The 17,237-nt window shown below is 37.3% G+C and overlaps 1 protein-coding gene across 1 annotated transcript in view; it reads right to left on the bottom strand.

The window, feature by feature from the left end:
- LOC112321966 (pregnancy zone protein-like) overlaps positions 1 to 17,237 on the bottom strand; it is a 42,752-nt gene continuing 25,515 nt past the window's right edge. The window contains exons 16-36 of the mRNA XM_045186946.2: positions 15,371 to 15,535; positions 13,562 to 13,667; positions 11,239 to 11,380; positions 10,605 to 10,833; positions 9,984 to 10,110; positions 9,713 to 9,834; positions 9,459 to 9,510; positions 8,255 to 8,338; positions 7,534 to 7,710; positions 7,173 to 7,260; positions 6,398 to 6,554; positions 5,947 to 6,021; positions 5,485 to 5,662; positions 4,793 to 5,016; positions 3,745 to 3,963; positions 3,444 to 3,574; positions 2,985 to 3,075; positions 2,358 to 2,426; positions 1,659 to 1,761; positions 794 to 835; positions 1 to 157 (exon numbers count right to left, since the gene is read on the bottom strand). Coding sequence (XP_045042881.2) covers positions 135 to 157; positions 794 to 835; positions 1,659 to 1,761; positions 2,358 to 2,426; positions 2,985 to 3,075; positions 3,444 to 3,574; positions 3,745 to 3,963; positions 4,793 to 5,016; positions 5,485 to 5,662; positions 5,947 to 6,021; positions 6,398 to 6,554; positions 7,173 to 7,260; positions 7,534 to 7,710; positions 8,255 to 8,338; positions 9,459 to 9,510; positions 9,713 to 9,834; positions 9,984 to 10,110; positions 10,605 to 10,833; positions 11,239 to 11,380; positions 13,562 to 13,667; positions 15,371 to 15,535 — 2,604 coding nt within the window. The 3' untranslated portion in view covers positions 1 to 134. The remainder of the gene's footprint in view (positions 158 to 793; positions 836 to 1,658; positions 1,762 to 2,357; positions 2,427 to 2,984; positions 3,076 to 3,443; positions 3,575 to 3,744; positions 3,964 to 4,792; positions 5,017 to 5,484; positions 5,663 to 5,946; positions 6,022 to 6,397; positions 6,555 to 7,172; positions 7,261 to 7,533; positions 7,711 to 8,254; positions 8,339 to 9,458; positions 9,511 to 9,712; positions 9,835 to 9,983; positions 10,111 to 10,604; positions 10,834 to 11,238; positions 11,381 to 13,561; positions 13,668 to 15,370; positions 15,536 to 17,237) is intronic.

Raw genomic sequence — 17,237 nt, 5'->3', positions numbered from 1 at the left:
GTTATAAATTTATTCAACGTACAAATACTATCTATTTCCAATTTCTGCTCTCTCTCCATTGTCTTCTCTCCTGATAAGTCTTTGTTCTTCATTTTTGGAGAATTTCATTTGATGAGGTCCATAAGTTTCCATTTTCACGCATTTCCAAGCTCAGATTCTAAACAGTAAAAGGAAAGGTGGAAATACTTCGGAAATTCTGCGATCTGCTAAGGTAATAATTTCTCATATTTTAATTATAAATATTTGAACTTAATATATTTTAATAATTTGTAATGATGGAGCTATTCTAAGTTTTTTTAAAAAAAAACTATTTTAAAGTGGAGAACTGAAGGATCCTAGAAGTGCTATCTTGTCAAAGATAAACCCTGTCAGCCAGTCCAGAGGAGGTCTTGTACATAACATCTTTCATGCTATGCTATATGCATAATTACAGTGAAAAGTTTCCTGATCTTAACTAGTATAGGTTTAGAAATATTCAAGAAATGCCACAGGTGATAAATGTACTACCACTAGGTATGGGATATAACAAAATGTTAGATTATTTGGTTTTTATATGTGGCAAATGACTGAACTCATCTTCAAACAAGTTATCCCAGACAACAGTAATTACATTTGGCTTGCATTTTTTCCTACTGGGAAATTCTATAACACATTTGAAATTGCTTAATTCATAAATAGTAACCCAAGAGTTTTATAATATGATAAGGATATGTTCAAGAAGCTGCCTCATGCAGACAACAGATAGTTATTTATTTGCTCTGTGTCGGCATTAGATTTTCCCTTTATACTGTACCAGCACTGCAGGGAGCCCTGTACTCTTCAATGGCGAGTTCATCTGAAACACAAAAGTGATGGAACAGACAGAGGGAGGATGTTCAGTAACAGGCACATGAGCAGTGAATTGTAAATAAACTGTACAATGGGCTAAGAAAGAAAGTATACAAACAGTCGTGGAGCCAATAAAAGTGACAGCCCTCTGTACGAAGGCATTTGGGATTGGGGCGGAGGGGTGAATTAGGGAAAATTGGGCTTGGATCAGAATGGAGAGGCAGGTTTCACAGATGGAAAACTGTTTCTATTTATAGAACACTGTACCGCCCTTTATCGCAGCTGTGTTTTTGTCATTTAAATTGTAGTACCTTCCTCTCTGAACCTTCCCTTAATCTAAGGAGTAAAGTTTTAACACTACTAGCATGCTGAAATGTTGGTAAGTTGCTAGTTCAAAGGTATGAGTAAATGAAAGAATTTCCAGATATGTTTCAAAATTTACCAGATTTTGTGAGACTATCCAAGGCCCAAGTCAAAAATAAATCCAATTTTAGATCTTATGTCACATAATCAGTACTGAGATGTGGCCTTTCAGTAATTGTTATTCTTCTTTTCTGCCTGGAATAATTCAGTCCAGAGCAAACAACTTTATAAGGGAATTTAGAAAGAGCTCACCCCCTTATTGCTCCAAGATCAATTTATATAGCTCTAAGATTTGTTTAGGGAACAAATGTAAGGTTAATAGATAAGAATATGATTATCTGATGACCATAAACTCACTTTTTCTTCCTGTGACAAATTGTGGAGTTTCGTTTTCATTAAGATAACCCTTTACTAGTTTAGTCTGTTTTTTAAAAAATCAGAGTGCAGCATGTGTGAATCCCACTCACCTGTCTCATAATAATCATAGGCTTTTACTGTGGCTGGTTTTAAATTCTCTACTTGGATGTCTTGTTCCACAGAGAAGGAGAAACTCAGGGCTTGTTTGGTTAGCTGGAGAAATGGAAAAACTTAATTACAGTTGAAGATTAACTTAGTTACCAATTATCATCCTCTTTTCTTTTTTTAAAAAAAGATTTTATTTATTTATTTTTAGAGAGAGGGGAAGGGAGGGAGAGAGAGGGAGAGAAACATCAATGTATCGTTGTATCTTGAACACACTCTACTGGGGACCTGATCTGCAACCCAGGCATGTGCCCTGACTGGGAGTTGAACCAGTGACCCTTTGGTTCACAGCTGGCACTCAATCCACTGAACCACACCAGCCAGAGTATCATCCTCTCTTCTTAAGAGATTGTCAAACCCTATGGTTATGCTATCTATTTGTAACAAAAACTGTGGAAAGAATGGGACATTTGGGGACTTGCAAAACACAGTCAGTGACAGATGAAAGAAGGGCAAAAGAGGCAATTCTATGGACAGTCAAATGTAGTAAATTGAGCCTTGTTGACGAGTCCTGTCTTCATTTCCCTAAGTTGTTATGTTCTTCTTTACCTGTGTATTTGAAAAACACTATTTGGAATCTGTACCAGTTTGTTGGAACCTCTGGTAGTTCTCCCAGATCTAGCAGAGTTACGGAGAGATCTTACCTCTTCAAAGTAGATCAGGACATGGTTGGTGCTCACTTCAGTCCTTTGAATCCGAGGCTTTTCTTGGAGCTGTTGACCAGGAGGATAAGACAGAGATACAGGATGAAGGCGTTTTTGGCTGACAGCAGTTTTCAGGTATTTAAAGTCCAAATGGTTGCTCAGAAACATCCAAACTGCTCATTTTGATTTATTCAGAATATATTATGATATTTCACATATATCACACACACAGGGTGTGGCAAAAGTAGGTTTACCATTATTTGTATGGAAAATAATAATTAATAAATAATAATACAAGAATAAACTCTGTTTCCTGTACTCATAACTGCAAACCTACTTTTGCCCCACTGTGCATGTATATACATATATTATATATGGAAGATAATTTGATACCTCTCCACATACCCCTAGCGTCCCAGGGCCTGCTGGAACACTATTTACCATATTTATGAAATATGTCTTATCTTGAGACCATGATACCCACTATTAAAACGATGGAAACATTTTCTAGAGAAGCAAGTTAAAGGGAGTAAGCCTCTTGAAAACTGAATCAATAAAAGAAACCTGATGAGCATAAATGGCAACATTTATCATGACTCTTCTATCCACAAGGGACTTAGGGCTTACCTTTTTCACTGATGGTTTCACAGGTATGAAGCCGGATACCATCTTCACATCAACAATGACCATGTTGGAGCTGGGTCGTTCCCCAGTGTAACTGTGAAGTCAAGGCACAGGGACAAGGCATTCCAACAAAATTCTTTGGAATTCATTCAAGATAGAAATCTTTCCTTCTCCTTTATTTCTAGTGTTCCCTATACCTACCAGCCACTCAGCTTCTCCATCTACTCTATTTGCCTCTGCTATGGTTGCTTGGAAATCCCATCTTTATGAAATTGCACTTTGCAGCTATGGCAATATTTATTTCTCAATGTTAATCAGTAAGAATGAAGAATATTTTCTCATTAATATGTACTGCAAGAATTCTATCTACATTATGTATGCCATTGGATAATAACATTCTCCCACACAAGAAAATCAATTTATCATATTCTACAAAAGTTCTGGTAGTGATTTAGAATTTACCTAATGTTAATGTGAATCTGGAATTTCCTGTGAGCGTCTACTCCATCACAATCCTTGGGGAGAGTATCAACATTCAGGGTGAAGGGAACTTTCCCTTCTTTCTTGGGTAGGACATTGTATCTCAGGGATGTCTACAACAAGTTGAAAACAATGATTTATTTTTGCACTCAAATAGTCTATCTCCTCTAGGCGATTCATACTTCCCCTTAGAACACATTTCCTTTTCTACTTTGAAATTCAAATCTAATTCTTGAGAATTTTTCCCCCATTTGTAACATCCCCTAAACCCTGGCAATCTCACCTGGAGGTAAACACACCCTGACCCTGACACGGTTGTGCTGTACTCCCCTGGAATCTCTGGCAATGCAACCTCCTGCAGCAATAGGCGATTGGCATTGTCCACTTTAAGTTCTTCTGAGAAGGTCTTTGAAGACCTGACGGTAACTATAGCTGCTTTCTCCCTTTTAGTGAAAGTTGCTGTTCCGTATTTGGAGAGGGCTTGAAGAGCTACCACTGTATCCTGAAAAGGATGGGTGTAGAAATCACTGGAGAGGAAGGTTACAACATTATACTAGATGTAATTCATACCAATATTATTCTCTCTCATAGTTATTCATTTACAAACACAGTTCATTAACTGAATTTCAATTCAGCTCAGTCATGGTGTTAATCATGAGTTATTCTAGGTAATTTGGGGAAAAATGAAGAGTCTTCCTCATTCAATATCTTATAATGTACATGCAGAAACAAGACTGAAATATTTGACACATAACAGAGGTTATTTCAAAAATTTATAAACTTATATAACAATATTTGTTGTAAAAAGAGAAGGCTGAAGAAATTGGGGCTAAAATAGTACTAAGACTATGAAGAAGGTAAGACATATGATTATTTAAGAATAATAATAAGAGAGGCATCAAGTGTGGGAAATGTTCTAAGTGAAGACACAGAAAAGGGAGTGAGCCAATTCCAGAAAAAGTAAAGGGATCAGCCTAAGGAGATGGAAACACTCATGCTTACTGAGGAAAATAAATATTTTGGGTAAGGTATTACATAATTTTAGTCTTTGGATAAAAACATTTATGTTATCAGGAAAGTAACCTTATAAAAACATTGCTTTAGGAAGATTGGTCTACTTTACAGTTGAGGGTCCAACTAGAGAGAAAAGATAGGGAACTATATAGAGGACAGAGCAGTAATCTATATATAAAATAATGAGGCTTGAACCTTTGTGGTGATGGAGAAATGAAGAAAATATGAATCAGAAACACTATACAATTTTTCAACTCTTAGAATATGGTTGTATCTACATAGGTATCTACTTTTCTTCCCAGAGTTTCTCCACAGACCTGAGTGGAGGAGAAGCCTCCATTGGGGTTTTGTTGCTTGGTTATCCATTTCACAATACGTGAGGCTACAGACAGGTCTTCTGAGGATGGGGCAGGCTGGGAGGTAAGATAGGCAAGGAGCAAGTAAGATGTCATCTCCACTTCAGCAGAAGGAGCCCGGGGTTGGTAATAGAATGTCTTAGCTTCTTGAAGTTTCCCAGGACGTTGCAAGTGGATTGAGTCTTCTTTGAAATGGAAAAAGACATAATCTTAAGCTTAGAGAATGGTTTTAAAATCTAATTCGTGACATAATTATAGAACTCACCTAGTGAATTGATGTAAATGAAGTAAAAATTTTAAGTAACCACCAATCCATCAAATCTAGTAAATTAAGTTCCCAGCAAATCCCGTTGTGTCTTTCTGTTTATTACATACTTGTATGATATTAGAAGTTGGGCTGTATGGAGTCAGTAAGGTGTGAATTGGTAAAATGATTCATGTTACCTAGAGAATTTACTTTTGATCAATGATAATTATTTTATTATCATAATGTAATGTAATAATTAATATGATATAACATCAGATATCATATCATATGTCATATCATATCATATTGTATAATTTGGAATAATAAGTATGAGTTCAATGGGTCCTCTCCCTTCTTCTGATCACTGGTGATTTTTGGAAGTAAATTTTTCAAGAGTGGCTCTTACCTTCTTTTATAGCCTCTTTGTGCAGTGATTGAAGCAGCTCACTTCGCTTGGCCTGGTTTCCTGCTAGGGCAAAGGCATAGGCCAATAATGCCTTGGTATAGACAAGACTTCCTTGGGCTTCTGAAGTGGATGCCCATGCACTTTCCAGGCAGAATAGAGCACTGCGGACGATTGGGTGCTATGAACGAGATGAAGGGAGATCTTGAGGTAGCAGAACTAGGCTAGTGAACTGTTTCCAGGCTAATCGCTGATTAAAAGCCCAGATATGCCTGTGCCACCTCACAGTTTGGGCCAGAGAATAATTTCCTCTGCAGCTTCCAAATGGATGTAGTCCTTTATGTTCCAGTATGATATACCAAAATTAAATAACACAAAACCACAACTCATTTTCCTCAGAGATTTATGTTTTTTTCCCCCTTAACATTTGCGAGAGGCAGGTACAGGGTATGTGCTAGTACATACAGTGACAGGCAGTGGCATCTCCAGCAGAGCAATGGTGATGTAGGCAGAGAGTGTCACCTCGTCATCTACTCCACCCTGTAAGGTCAGAGGCAGAGACACTAAAGCACTCCAATATCCATTTGCCAGAGTCAGCTAATTCTATATTTCGTCTTGGGCATCTTCACTAGAAAGCATCTTTTTTGAGTAATATTATTGATTTTCCACCTTCTTCCTCCCTAAAGTTCTCAAATCTGCCCTGAATCCCTTTCCCTAATTTTTAGTAATATATTGGGGTTTTTGCACACTATTCTTATTCAACAAAAAAACTGCTAATTAATTGCTAGATTTCAGGAGCTTTAGAGCTTCCCATCCTTCCACAAAGCTATGTCTCCAAGACTTGAGGAATGAATAGGAGCATCATTGCTCTGACATATCACTGTCGTTAGGACTGAAACACTGTTAAAGGCATCACCTTGATAGCATTATTTAGCAGTGATCCAGAGTGTTGGAAACAGCCATTTTCCCTTTGCTTCCGTGAGAGCCAGATGAGGGGTTCCATGATGTGTGAGTCCTCCACAAAGATGTATGACCGAGCTTGAGAAAAGGACTTAAGCACAAATGCAGTGAGCCTGTCCAGCAAGGAAGATGAGACATCAGGACAGCCTGCTCTGTGCACTGCCTCCAGACACTGATTTTCACAGTTCAGTGAAGGAAATTAATGGGGCAATTTGGGGCAAAATGATACTAGAACACTGAGTAGTCTCCTGTTTGTCCCCCAAACTCCAAGCTTTTTTTGTAAATCTCTCAATTTTATTGGTTTCTCCCGAGTTGATGCTTTTCACTTATTTTTTTCTCGTGAAGTATTTTTTGGAGCCTCCAAGCCTTCTGCCACCAAAACTTCAATTTTCTGAATGATTTTTCTGAATGATTATAATCTTCTTTTGTCTTCTCCAGTCTCTCCTTTCTTACTATATAATGTAAAAGCTTCTTCCTTGATCATTTTCATTATGACACCTTCTACCCTGCATTGCCATCATGGAGGATCCTTATTTCGCTGCCACGTACTGTGCTATCAGATCAGGTAAGCTTTCCCAGATGAATGGTGAGATCACCCAATGCAATGACACACATACGGGTTTTTAAAGGACAACAACTTTCCATAAAAGAACTCCAGGTATCAGAGAATAGCTATTTCCATAATTCTGAAATATGGGTCTACAAAGAGCATATGGGAATAATTCTCTTACCAAGTATTTCCCTGACTTGTACCATCACGATCCCCAAAGGTACTGTATGAACCATCGATGTGTTTATAATTCAACTGTCTTTGATACCCTGAAGAAGAAGTTTTCATAGATTTGTGAAACAGCAGAGACATTGGAGAATTACTGTTTTTTCCTGCATACTTGTTGAGGAGTCATAGAGGGACACTGTTAATTTTATCAAGATATCTCCAAGACTTGATGAAGCTATTGAATTTTCTGATTGTGTGGTGGGACTTTTTAGTAGATATTACAGCAATGATAATGATTAAATCTTAATCAAAGTTCCCTAAAGGAGATATTTTGGGACCCAATTAACATTTCTTCTTTTGGGGTAATCTCTTACCACTAATGAGGTGGCTAAGGGCTTTGGACTTGATCTTCTCTGTCAGCTGTTGTGTCCCAGTCAGATAGTTCAAAACATAGATGTTAGGGACAAAAAGGACCATATTCTGCTCCCCACAACCATAAGGCATTTGGAGAAGATTCTGAAGATTTTGCATTGCAGAGCCTAGTATATCACCTGGGGAATGAAAGGTATAGAAAAATCAGAACTCAGAGTTTGTTTTTGTTGGTATGGGAAGAGAGATACTAGCTAAGTGAGAGGTCAACTCACTTATGGAGGGGGGGGCACAAAAACATAGGAGGTGAAGAAACCCAAGAAATAGAAAGAAAAGAGAAGAGTAGGAAAAGTAAAGTAGATGGTTGAAGGATGGAATAAAATAAGGAAAACCGAATGACAGGGTACATCTTTCCTGACGACAGACATGTCTGGTGTAAACCAACTGTATTCAAATGTATTAAGAAGCACCACCACATACTCAGTCCTTTGAATATAAGGACACAGAGAGGTGACCCTTCATACTTTTAAAGATATATCAAGATATATATATCACAACATCTATTGAACCCCCTTGCTGATGAATACACAATGTAATACTTCGTTTAGAGCTCTTTTTCTCACTCCGGTGGCTAGAGTCAGAGATCTCATTAACCATGGATGGTGAGGCCCTGTGCAGTAGAATTATGGAGATAGACAGCTGCTGCCTTTGGGCTGGGAGACTCACCCAAAACTGAATACGTGGCCCTGGCAGATCCTTCAACCACATTTGAAGGAACTTTTATTGACAACTTTTCAGGAGCTCCAGTTCCTAATAAAAAAAGACACATATAAGGGAGTTAAAAATGAAAGATATGTTCTATTTTTGTTTGAATAGTTTCCCTCTATATGATCAAGATCCAAACTCTCATTTCTCTTGTTTCTTACATAATTTATGTGATGCAACCCAAGTTTCTCCTAAAGCCATGGTTCTTCTCATGTTTTAGTTCATATTAAGCAAATATATTTGTGCTAAATTTCTATAGATTTCTGATGCATATATCATATGGTATACTTATTCCCTTTTCTTCATTGTTTATCTTAGTTTCTAATGTTGTTAGTTTTTAGAAAAATTACATTTATTCCATAAATATGTATGAAATGTGTGCCAAGTATAGGTTTTGTTTTAAGTGCAATGATATAGCAGTTTTCAAAACAAATCTCCTGACTTTCTGGAATTTTTATTTTAGTGGGAGTAATAATATAACAAATCAATATTTAATATGATAGTTGTTAAGTTTTATAGAGAAAATTAAAGCAGAGTGTTTATATGAGTAAGCTAATAAGAAAAGTCAAATCAGGAAGTGCAGGGTATAGGGAGGGGACTGCCTACGAAAATCTCATTGATTAAAAAAATCATAGGTGACTGGAGACTTAAAGTAAGTCTGGAGTAAGATTTATAGGTATCTGGGGAAGAAACTTCTGGGAGAAAGAAACAAAAAGTGAAAAGACTCCAGAGAATAGACTATGCTGGATATGCTCCAAAAGCAGATTAGACCTAAAGTTTTTCTTATAATTATTGTTTAAATTAAAAAAAAAACCTGAGTACATTTAAACAATTAATTGAATAATAGTGTTAATGCCACACGGATATTTTAGTATTTTGAAAATTGTTTAGAGAGAAGTATGGGAGATACAGTTTTGTATTAGCAGAAATCCTGTCCCCCACACGCCAGCTTTTGTCCTTAATATTAGCCAAGATCTTTGGGGCCTTTTAACTTCTCTGTGCCTTCATCAGGAAAAAGTTGTTTTTCATCAAATGTCCTTAGATTTATACATGGGAAAGTATACAGTTTCACTCCCTAAAGGACAACATTCCCCCAAAGGCATTCTATAACCATATACTTTGGCAATGGTGGAACATGAGAATTTTGTCTCTTTTTGACACTTACCTGTTGCACAGATGAGTGAGTTGAAAGTTTCCTCCTTTTCTATTCCCTCAGGCTTTATATGAAAAGGAAAAATAAAAAAGATTAAGTGACACTGGATGTATAAGAGAAAAATCAGTCACTCTTTAGGAGAGGAGAAAATGTTAGTATAAAATTGAGTTGTGGGTACACCCGTATGGGGATTCAATGTCACTGTCACATACGTATTAGATAGTACGCTATTATACAGTAAACTCTGAGAAAGTATACCTGCATACCTCAACTAATAAGGGCTTGACGACAGTGTCCTTGTGTCCCTGTGCTGGCACTCGAGGCAACTCATTGCCGCACAATTCCGCAGACTGCAGGGCTTCCGCAGTTGCTGTGAAATTCACCTTTCCTGAGAAGTTACACAGCGATTCCATATTGAGTGTTGTTTTCTTTTTCAATTTCCTCAATATACATAATGTTTTTGTTTCAATTGATCATTGTTAAGGAAAAAAAGACATATATTTGGGTCAGAGAGGAAAGCGAATCATTACCACTCACCCAGCGATTTGAGGGTCACAGCCCAGGACATAGTTTTCCGCCCGTCACCACAGACACAGTGAGATTCTTCATTCTTCTTTATTGGGACAGCCAAGAAGGCAGGAGAGTCCTCCAGCTCTATGCTGACCTGTCCCCCATACCCGCCCACAGGGTTGAGCACAAGCAGAGGGTCAGTAATAGGGGACTGCCGCTTAAAGGGACAATGCATACTAATTCAGAGGCTTCGAGAAATTATTCAAATGGAAAATCCTGTCAAATACTTTGTTGTTTAGATGTTTACAATAAAGGAATTAAAAACTGACAGGAATTGGGACAAATGTCCAGAATTTAAGCTTGTACCAACACAAGGAAAAGATTTTTTATTAGAGTGAAAAATGAAGTAATCAGGTGGAGATACCATCTGAAATTAGGAATACGCAGATAACATAGAGCCCCAAATGGATATAACCTGCCACCCTGCACATGTGAGGTAGTTTGCTCTTAGTTCCTGTTCCACTCCAAAATTAATTTCCATCACATTCAATTATGATTTACAAAGACATGGCCTAGGAGACCTAGGTAATGAATGGTGATTGTGTTCCTTCCTTGCACTTTTGCTCATCTCTAGAGAAGTGTTCTTACCCGGATGCAGTAGGACAAGTAGTTGAACACAGTGGCTTTAAGTGTAAAGGCTTCTCCTCGCACCACAGAGTAGGGGAGAGTGAGTTCTAGGAAGAAGGGCTGGAAGACTTGAAGAGAGATGATGGGGGAGAGGCCAAGCCCTGTTTTTCCAGACAAGCACAGTGCACTGGCCTTCCACTTTGTGATGGTGTCAGGGACCTTTACTGTCCACTCACCGTTACCTGATGAACTAAGTGAAAATAAAAAGAGGAGGACAGTGAATGAATCACCACCCCCCACCTTTTTTGGGGCATGTATCATAGCTGATCCTAAAGCATGATAACTTAGGAACCTAGTGGGGTAAATATTAAACTTGATATAAATTTTGTCACTATTATTGAAATCTCTGAAAGTTTTTCTTTTCTTTTTAGGGGCGAGACTAGCTTCCTGCTTTCTATTATTTTAGGTACTTCAAGACCAAATTAGAAAAAAAGTTGCATTGTTTCACTATGAGATCAATGAACTATTAACCTAAATATTTACCAGAAAGGAACGGGGTAGAACCAAACGGATCGGGAACAAAAGATAACACTGGAATCACAGAGGAGGATGCAGATCTTCTTTTAAACTAAATTCCAGGCAATGCACAACTTACTCAAGTGGCACCAAGTCCCAGATCCAGGTCTCTGGGAAATACTTCCGGACTGTCTCTTGTACTGCCTCAGCTGGAAGGGCCGCTGTCATCATCATAGGATGAACTGGAGCACCATATCCTAGAGCTATGCCTGGTAAGGATGCTATGAAAAGACAACATTCAGGGCCCAATGTAAACCTCATTTTTTCATTGGTTTCTTTAAAAAAAAATTTTATTGTTATTCAATTACAGTTGTCTGTAATTGAAAAATAAAGTACCTAGGAAAAATCTTAACCAAGAATGTGAAAGACCTGTACTCAGAAAATTACAGAACACTGAAGAAAAAAACTAAAGAAGACACAAGTAAATGGAAGCATACACCATGTTCATGGATTGGAAGAATTAATATCATCAAAATGTCCATACTACCCAAAGCAATCTATAGATTCAACATACTCTCTATTAAAGTACCAATTACATATTTCATGGATATAAAACAAATATTTCAAAAGTTTATATGGAACCATAAATGACCCTGAATAGCCACAGCAATTTTGAGAAAGAAGAACAAAGTTGGAGGGATCACAATACCTGATAACAAACTATATTAAAAGTCCACTGTAATCAAAACAGTGTGGTACTGGCATAAGAACAGACACATAGATCAATGGAACAGAACAGAAAACCCAGAAATAAACCCATGTCAATACAGTCAATTAATATTTGACAAAGAGGGAAGAAACATAAAATGGAGTAAAAATAGCCTCTTCAATAAATGGTGTTGGGAGATTGGGACAGGTACATGCAAAAAAAAAAAAAAAAAAAAAAAAAAAGAAAGAAAGAAACCAGATCACCAACTTACACTATACACCAAAATAAACTCAAGATGGATCAAAGACTTAAATAAGTCATGACACAATAAAAGTCCTAGAGGAGAACATAGGCAGGAAAATCTCAGATATCCCACACAGTAATGTTTTCACCAATATGTCTGCTAGAGCAAGGGATATAAGGAAAGAATAAACAAATGGGACTACACCAAATTAAAAAGCTTCCCTGTGGCTAAAGAAACAGTAAAATGAAAGGTGAACCAACTGTATGGGAAAACAGATTTGCCAATGATACCTCAGACAAGGGTTTGATCTCCAAAAATATACAAAGGATTACAGACTCCGCCCCGAGGACAAACAATCCAATTAAAAAATGGGCAAAGGACCTGAACAGGCACTTCTCCAAGGAGGACATACAGAGGGCCCAGAGACATATGAAAGGATGCTCAGCATCACTAGGCATCATGGAGATGCAAATTAAAACCACAATGAGATACTACTTCACACCAGTCAGAATGGTCATCCTTCACAAATCAACAAGCAACAGTTACTGGTCAGGTTGTGGAGAAAAGCCAACCTTAGTACACCTTTGGTGGGAATGCAGATTGGTGCATCCACTGTGGAAAACAGTATGGAATTTCCTAAAAAAACTAAAAATGCAACTGCCTTTAGATCCAGTGATCTCACTGCTGAAATTCTACCCTAAGACTCTTGAAATACCAATTCAAAAGAACCTACACACCCTGATGTTCATAGCAACGTTATTTACAATAGCCAAGCACTGGAAGCAGCCTAGGTGCCCATCAGTAAATGAGTGAATCAAAAAACAGTGGTACATTTACACATAGAATGAGAGAAGGAATTTCTACTTTTCATGACAGCATGGAGGGATACGGAGAGCATTATGCTAAGTGAAATAAGCCCGGTGGTGAAAGACAAATACCATATGATCTGACCTATAAGTGGAACCTAATTAACAAAACAAACAACAGCAAAACAGAACCAGAGACATGGAAATAAAGAACAAACTGACAGTGACCAGAGGGGAGTGGGAAGGGCATAATGGGGGGAAGATGGGGAAGGTCCAAGTGAAGGAACATGTATAATGGATGCATGGACAGAGATAACACGGTGGGTGTTGACTGTAGGAGGGGGTGCGTGGGCAGGGCAAAGGAGAGCAATGGGGGAAGAATTGGGACAACTGTAACTGAATGATAAAAAATTAATGTGGTTGGGGAGAATGAAATAGAATATTTAAAGTTTATATGCTATATAACTGATCATCTACTTTAAGGATTATTTTTGCATGATTTATGGAATTTTACATGTATAAAGGAAAAATGAATAATAAAATTTTTCTAATGATAAAAAAAGAAAAATAGTTATACTTTTTTATGCCAACTCAACCTAGCAAAGAATCATTTTCTTTTTTGTTATTTTGTTTTCTATTACTTTATAAGAGCAATATAACATAATAAAATGTTCTATTATTCTAGCAGACAAATAAATCTCACCTAGATGATACATGTCGGACCTAAGCAAGCTTGAAAGTCCTTGAGGGTGCTGACACAAATATGGCTTGTGGATTTTTGAGTTGGTAAAAATATTTAATCCTGCAGACTAAAAGAAAATTATTAGAGCATATTGGTAATCCAATCCTAAGACTGGAATATTTTCTTAAATTTGCATTATACTTTCACTAATATTATACATATAGCTCATAGGATCATGAAAATTCTACATAATAGAGAAGAGAGCTATTTTATAAGTGAAAATGAAGACACAGGAAGTCCAGGGTATCCAGTTCATGACTGGAAATTAGGTTTAGAAACCACTTCTTCTAATTCTTATTTCTGAATTTTTGTGTGCTCTATGCTGATGCCTCTTTAATTCTTTTGTATACAGGAAACTGAGTATTTTAGCCTTGGATGTTTTCTTCCCTCCCTCCCCAAACAAATATACTATGTACACACATATAACATACACATATGCACACACACGTATGCATATATATCATGCACATCTATGTACATGTGCACATACACGTGTGCATGTGTTATATATGTGTATGTGTGTGCATATGTACAAACACACATGCCTCATAGCTTTATTGAAGAGAGTAATTTTTAATTTTTAAAATTTGTAGGACTGGAGATTTTTTTCACAGTCTTATAAACTTTGCTTTGTTTGTGTTTTATTGGAAAATATAGCTTCCCCTGAATGGTTCTGCTCACCTCATCCCTTCTGTAATTTATTTTTTCCTGTTTTCTTTTTCAGTTTTTTAAACTATCTTGAATCTCTGCACCCAAAACACACATGCCTACAGTAGCCTTATTTGTGGAGTACACCTGTCCCCAACTTCCTCTTTCTTCAACAGTAGCCACAGTTAAATATTACTAGCTGCCCTGTCTTGTCTCAGAATATATCGGAAACCATGGGACTCTGAGGCACAGTGGTGGTAGCAATATGAACAAGGAGAAAGAAGAAATAAATGTTAACAATGAAACAATGAGCTAATCAATCTAGAGTCCTCTTGTATTCTTCCACCACCTTATGATTTTGAAGATTTCAGAAGGAGGAGACTTAAATTGTTCACAGTTAGGTTGCACCTGTATTGGATGAATGACATGTTTTCCTCAAGGTATAATGAGACTTTTTATTCCTTTTTGGAAATGATCAGATTTAGTCTCACAACGTGGATAAACTCCCTGTTATAACTCTACCTACTTATAGTTAATCCCAAAGACATGCCTTTTATCTAATATCCCTAAAACATGCTAACATCTCTACCCCAAGTATTGCAGATCTTTTCTTCATGAAAGGTTACTTTTAGTTTCCTGAAATTTTACTGCACCAAGGGGGATGGCTAAGTATTGCACTTTGTGTATTCAGTCATTCGACATGCCTTTATGCAAATGACTGGTGCAAATGACTACTATAATGGCTTCCATTGAATACTCGCCTTTCCAGAGGTGTCAGAGGCACCATGGGAAATGTCTTCCTCACATATTAGAATGTCTGAGAATCACTGAGAGGGGCATATGGCAGTGGTAACTAGCTTTGGGATCAACTCAATTAAAGCCGTGGACCCTAAAAGTATACCACACACTACTTAAAGTGCCCCAAAATTCATGATTAAATATCTGCATGCATACAAAGTTGGCTATGTATTTGGGGTTTTAATGTTTTTCAGCTAATCATTGTTTTGTTTGGGAACAGGGGCTGATTCAGGATCAGATTCTAGAGCTTAGAAGTCTATTTGTTCTCCAGCTTACAAGGACTTAGAAAGCAATTTTGGTTATGTTTTTAGGACAAAGAATTACCTGAAAGATACTGTAAGCATCATCACCATCCAAGACCTGCTTTAGAGTGTAAAGGATTCCATGGTGAGTTATATCTTCTGCACTTATGCATCCTTCAGTGTATTCATTCATGTTATGTCCATATTGAATATTAAAGTGGTTCTTTACTGGTAACAAATTATAGACCTGAAAAATTGAGAAAAGGAAAGAAAACTCATGTGTTTTTTTTTCTCATTTTAAGTGTGATAATATTCAGTCTGGGATTTAAAAGATCATAGTGTTTACCACTCCCATGAAAACATCATGAAAAACAATACAGGGAATCATGGAGAGATATTAAAGGTTATGGAGCCTAAGCCTCTTGTGAAAGACAAATAGCATATGGTCTCACTTATATGTGGAATCTAATGAACAAAATAAACAAATGAACAAAATAGAATCAGAGGCATAGAAATATGGAACAGACTGACAGCTGTCAGAGGGGAGGGGGAGGGGGGACTGGATGAAAGAAGGTGAAGGATTAGCCAAAGAACATATAGGCATGACCATGGGCATGGACAAAGGTGTGGTGATTGACTGTGGGAGTGGGGGGGGAGGCAAAGATAGAAAAATTGGGACAACTGTAATAGCATAAACAACAAAATGTAATAGAGAAACAAATATATGAGTATAAAAAGAAAAAAGAAATTAACATAAAAAGAAATCAAATTAATTGATCAAAGTCTCAGAGCCCATTTTGGATACGTCACAATATAACCAAGTCACGTATCTCACAGTCCAGGTGCTTCCTTTTAAAAGGAAGCAGAAAATGTGGCGAGTACAAAGAAGTGTGACAAGAGAACAAAAGCCACTTATAATTCTATCATCCAGGAATAACCTCTGTAAATACTTGATTTATTTCTTTTTCCCATTTTATATGATTAAGTTCTTACTAAGTTTCTCAAAAAAATTTTTTTAAAGTCTACTATTTTAGGACCATATTTAAATTGACAAAAAAAAAATCAGTGCATCTTATTTTCTCTGAATAAATCAATTCCACTTCAGCTTTTGCCCCAAATAAGGCCACCTGCACAGGTGTATAGTGTTCAGGCCATTAAACACATGCTGGACCCCATGCAGACCTTCTACTCGGGTCACTGTCATTTCTTATCTGAGCTACAGCAACAGCTTCTTCACTTTCCTCATCTTGCATTCTCGTTCTCATACTTTCGGCAGCAAACAGGATCTTCTTAACAGATAAATCTAAATTGTCACTCTCCTGCTTAAAGCTGTTCGGTAATTTACTACTGCATTCATTGTTGACACCAACCTCCACTCCAAGGACAGAGCTCGTCATGTTCTTCCTTACCTTCCATTCCACCTATGGTCTCTACCATCCCCGTCTGTCACAACTACGTAACAGGTGACTGCCGTATCCTTTTTGGAACACTCTAGACTTACTCTGACCACACACCTTCAGGCATACTACTTTCATTCATTGTAATGCTTTCCCCAGTCCTTTCATTATCGGACAATCTAAGAAGACACCCTTAGTCACTCTGTCAAAAATTGTTCAACTTTTTCCTTTATCTCAACATCCTGTTTATTCCTTTTATTATTCTTATCAAAACTAGGAACCTCTATACATTCATGTTTTTGCTGTTTCTTTGTTTGTTTAATACCTCACAAGACTGGAAGTCTAAATGGTAAAAGACAACATCAGATTGTTTACCATTAGAACTATTTCTAGCACATTATCCATCCTATAGTCAACATGTCATGAATACTTGTTAAATAAACAAATTGAGGTGGGGGAGGGAGGGGGGTTTGGCTGGGGTGGGGTGGAGGGATGGGGAGAAAAGGCAGACAACTGTAATTAAATAACAATAAAAGTAAAAAAAAAATTGGA

Source organism: Desmodus rotundus, chromosome 3, assembly GCF_022682495.2.
Source record: "Desmodus rotundus isolate HL8 chromosome 3, HLdesRot8A.1, whole genome shotgun sequence".
NCBI lineage: Eukaryota > Metazoa > Chordata > Mammalia > Chiroptera > Phyllostomidae > Desmodus > Desmodus rotundus.
The sequence above is the reverse complement of the archived record's forward strand: the minus strand, read 5'-3'. Positions and strand labels throughout refer to the sequence as shown.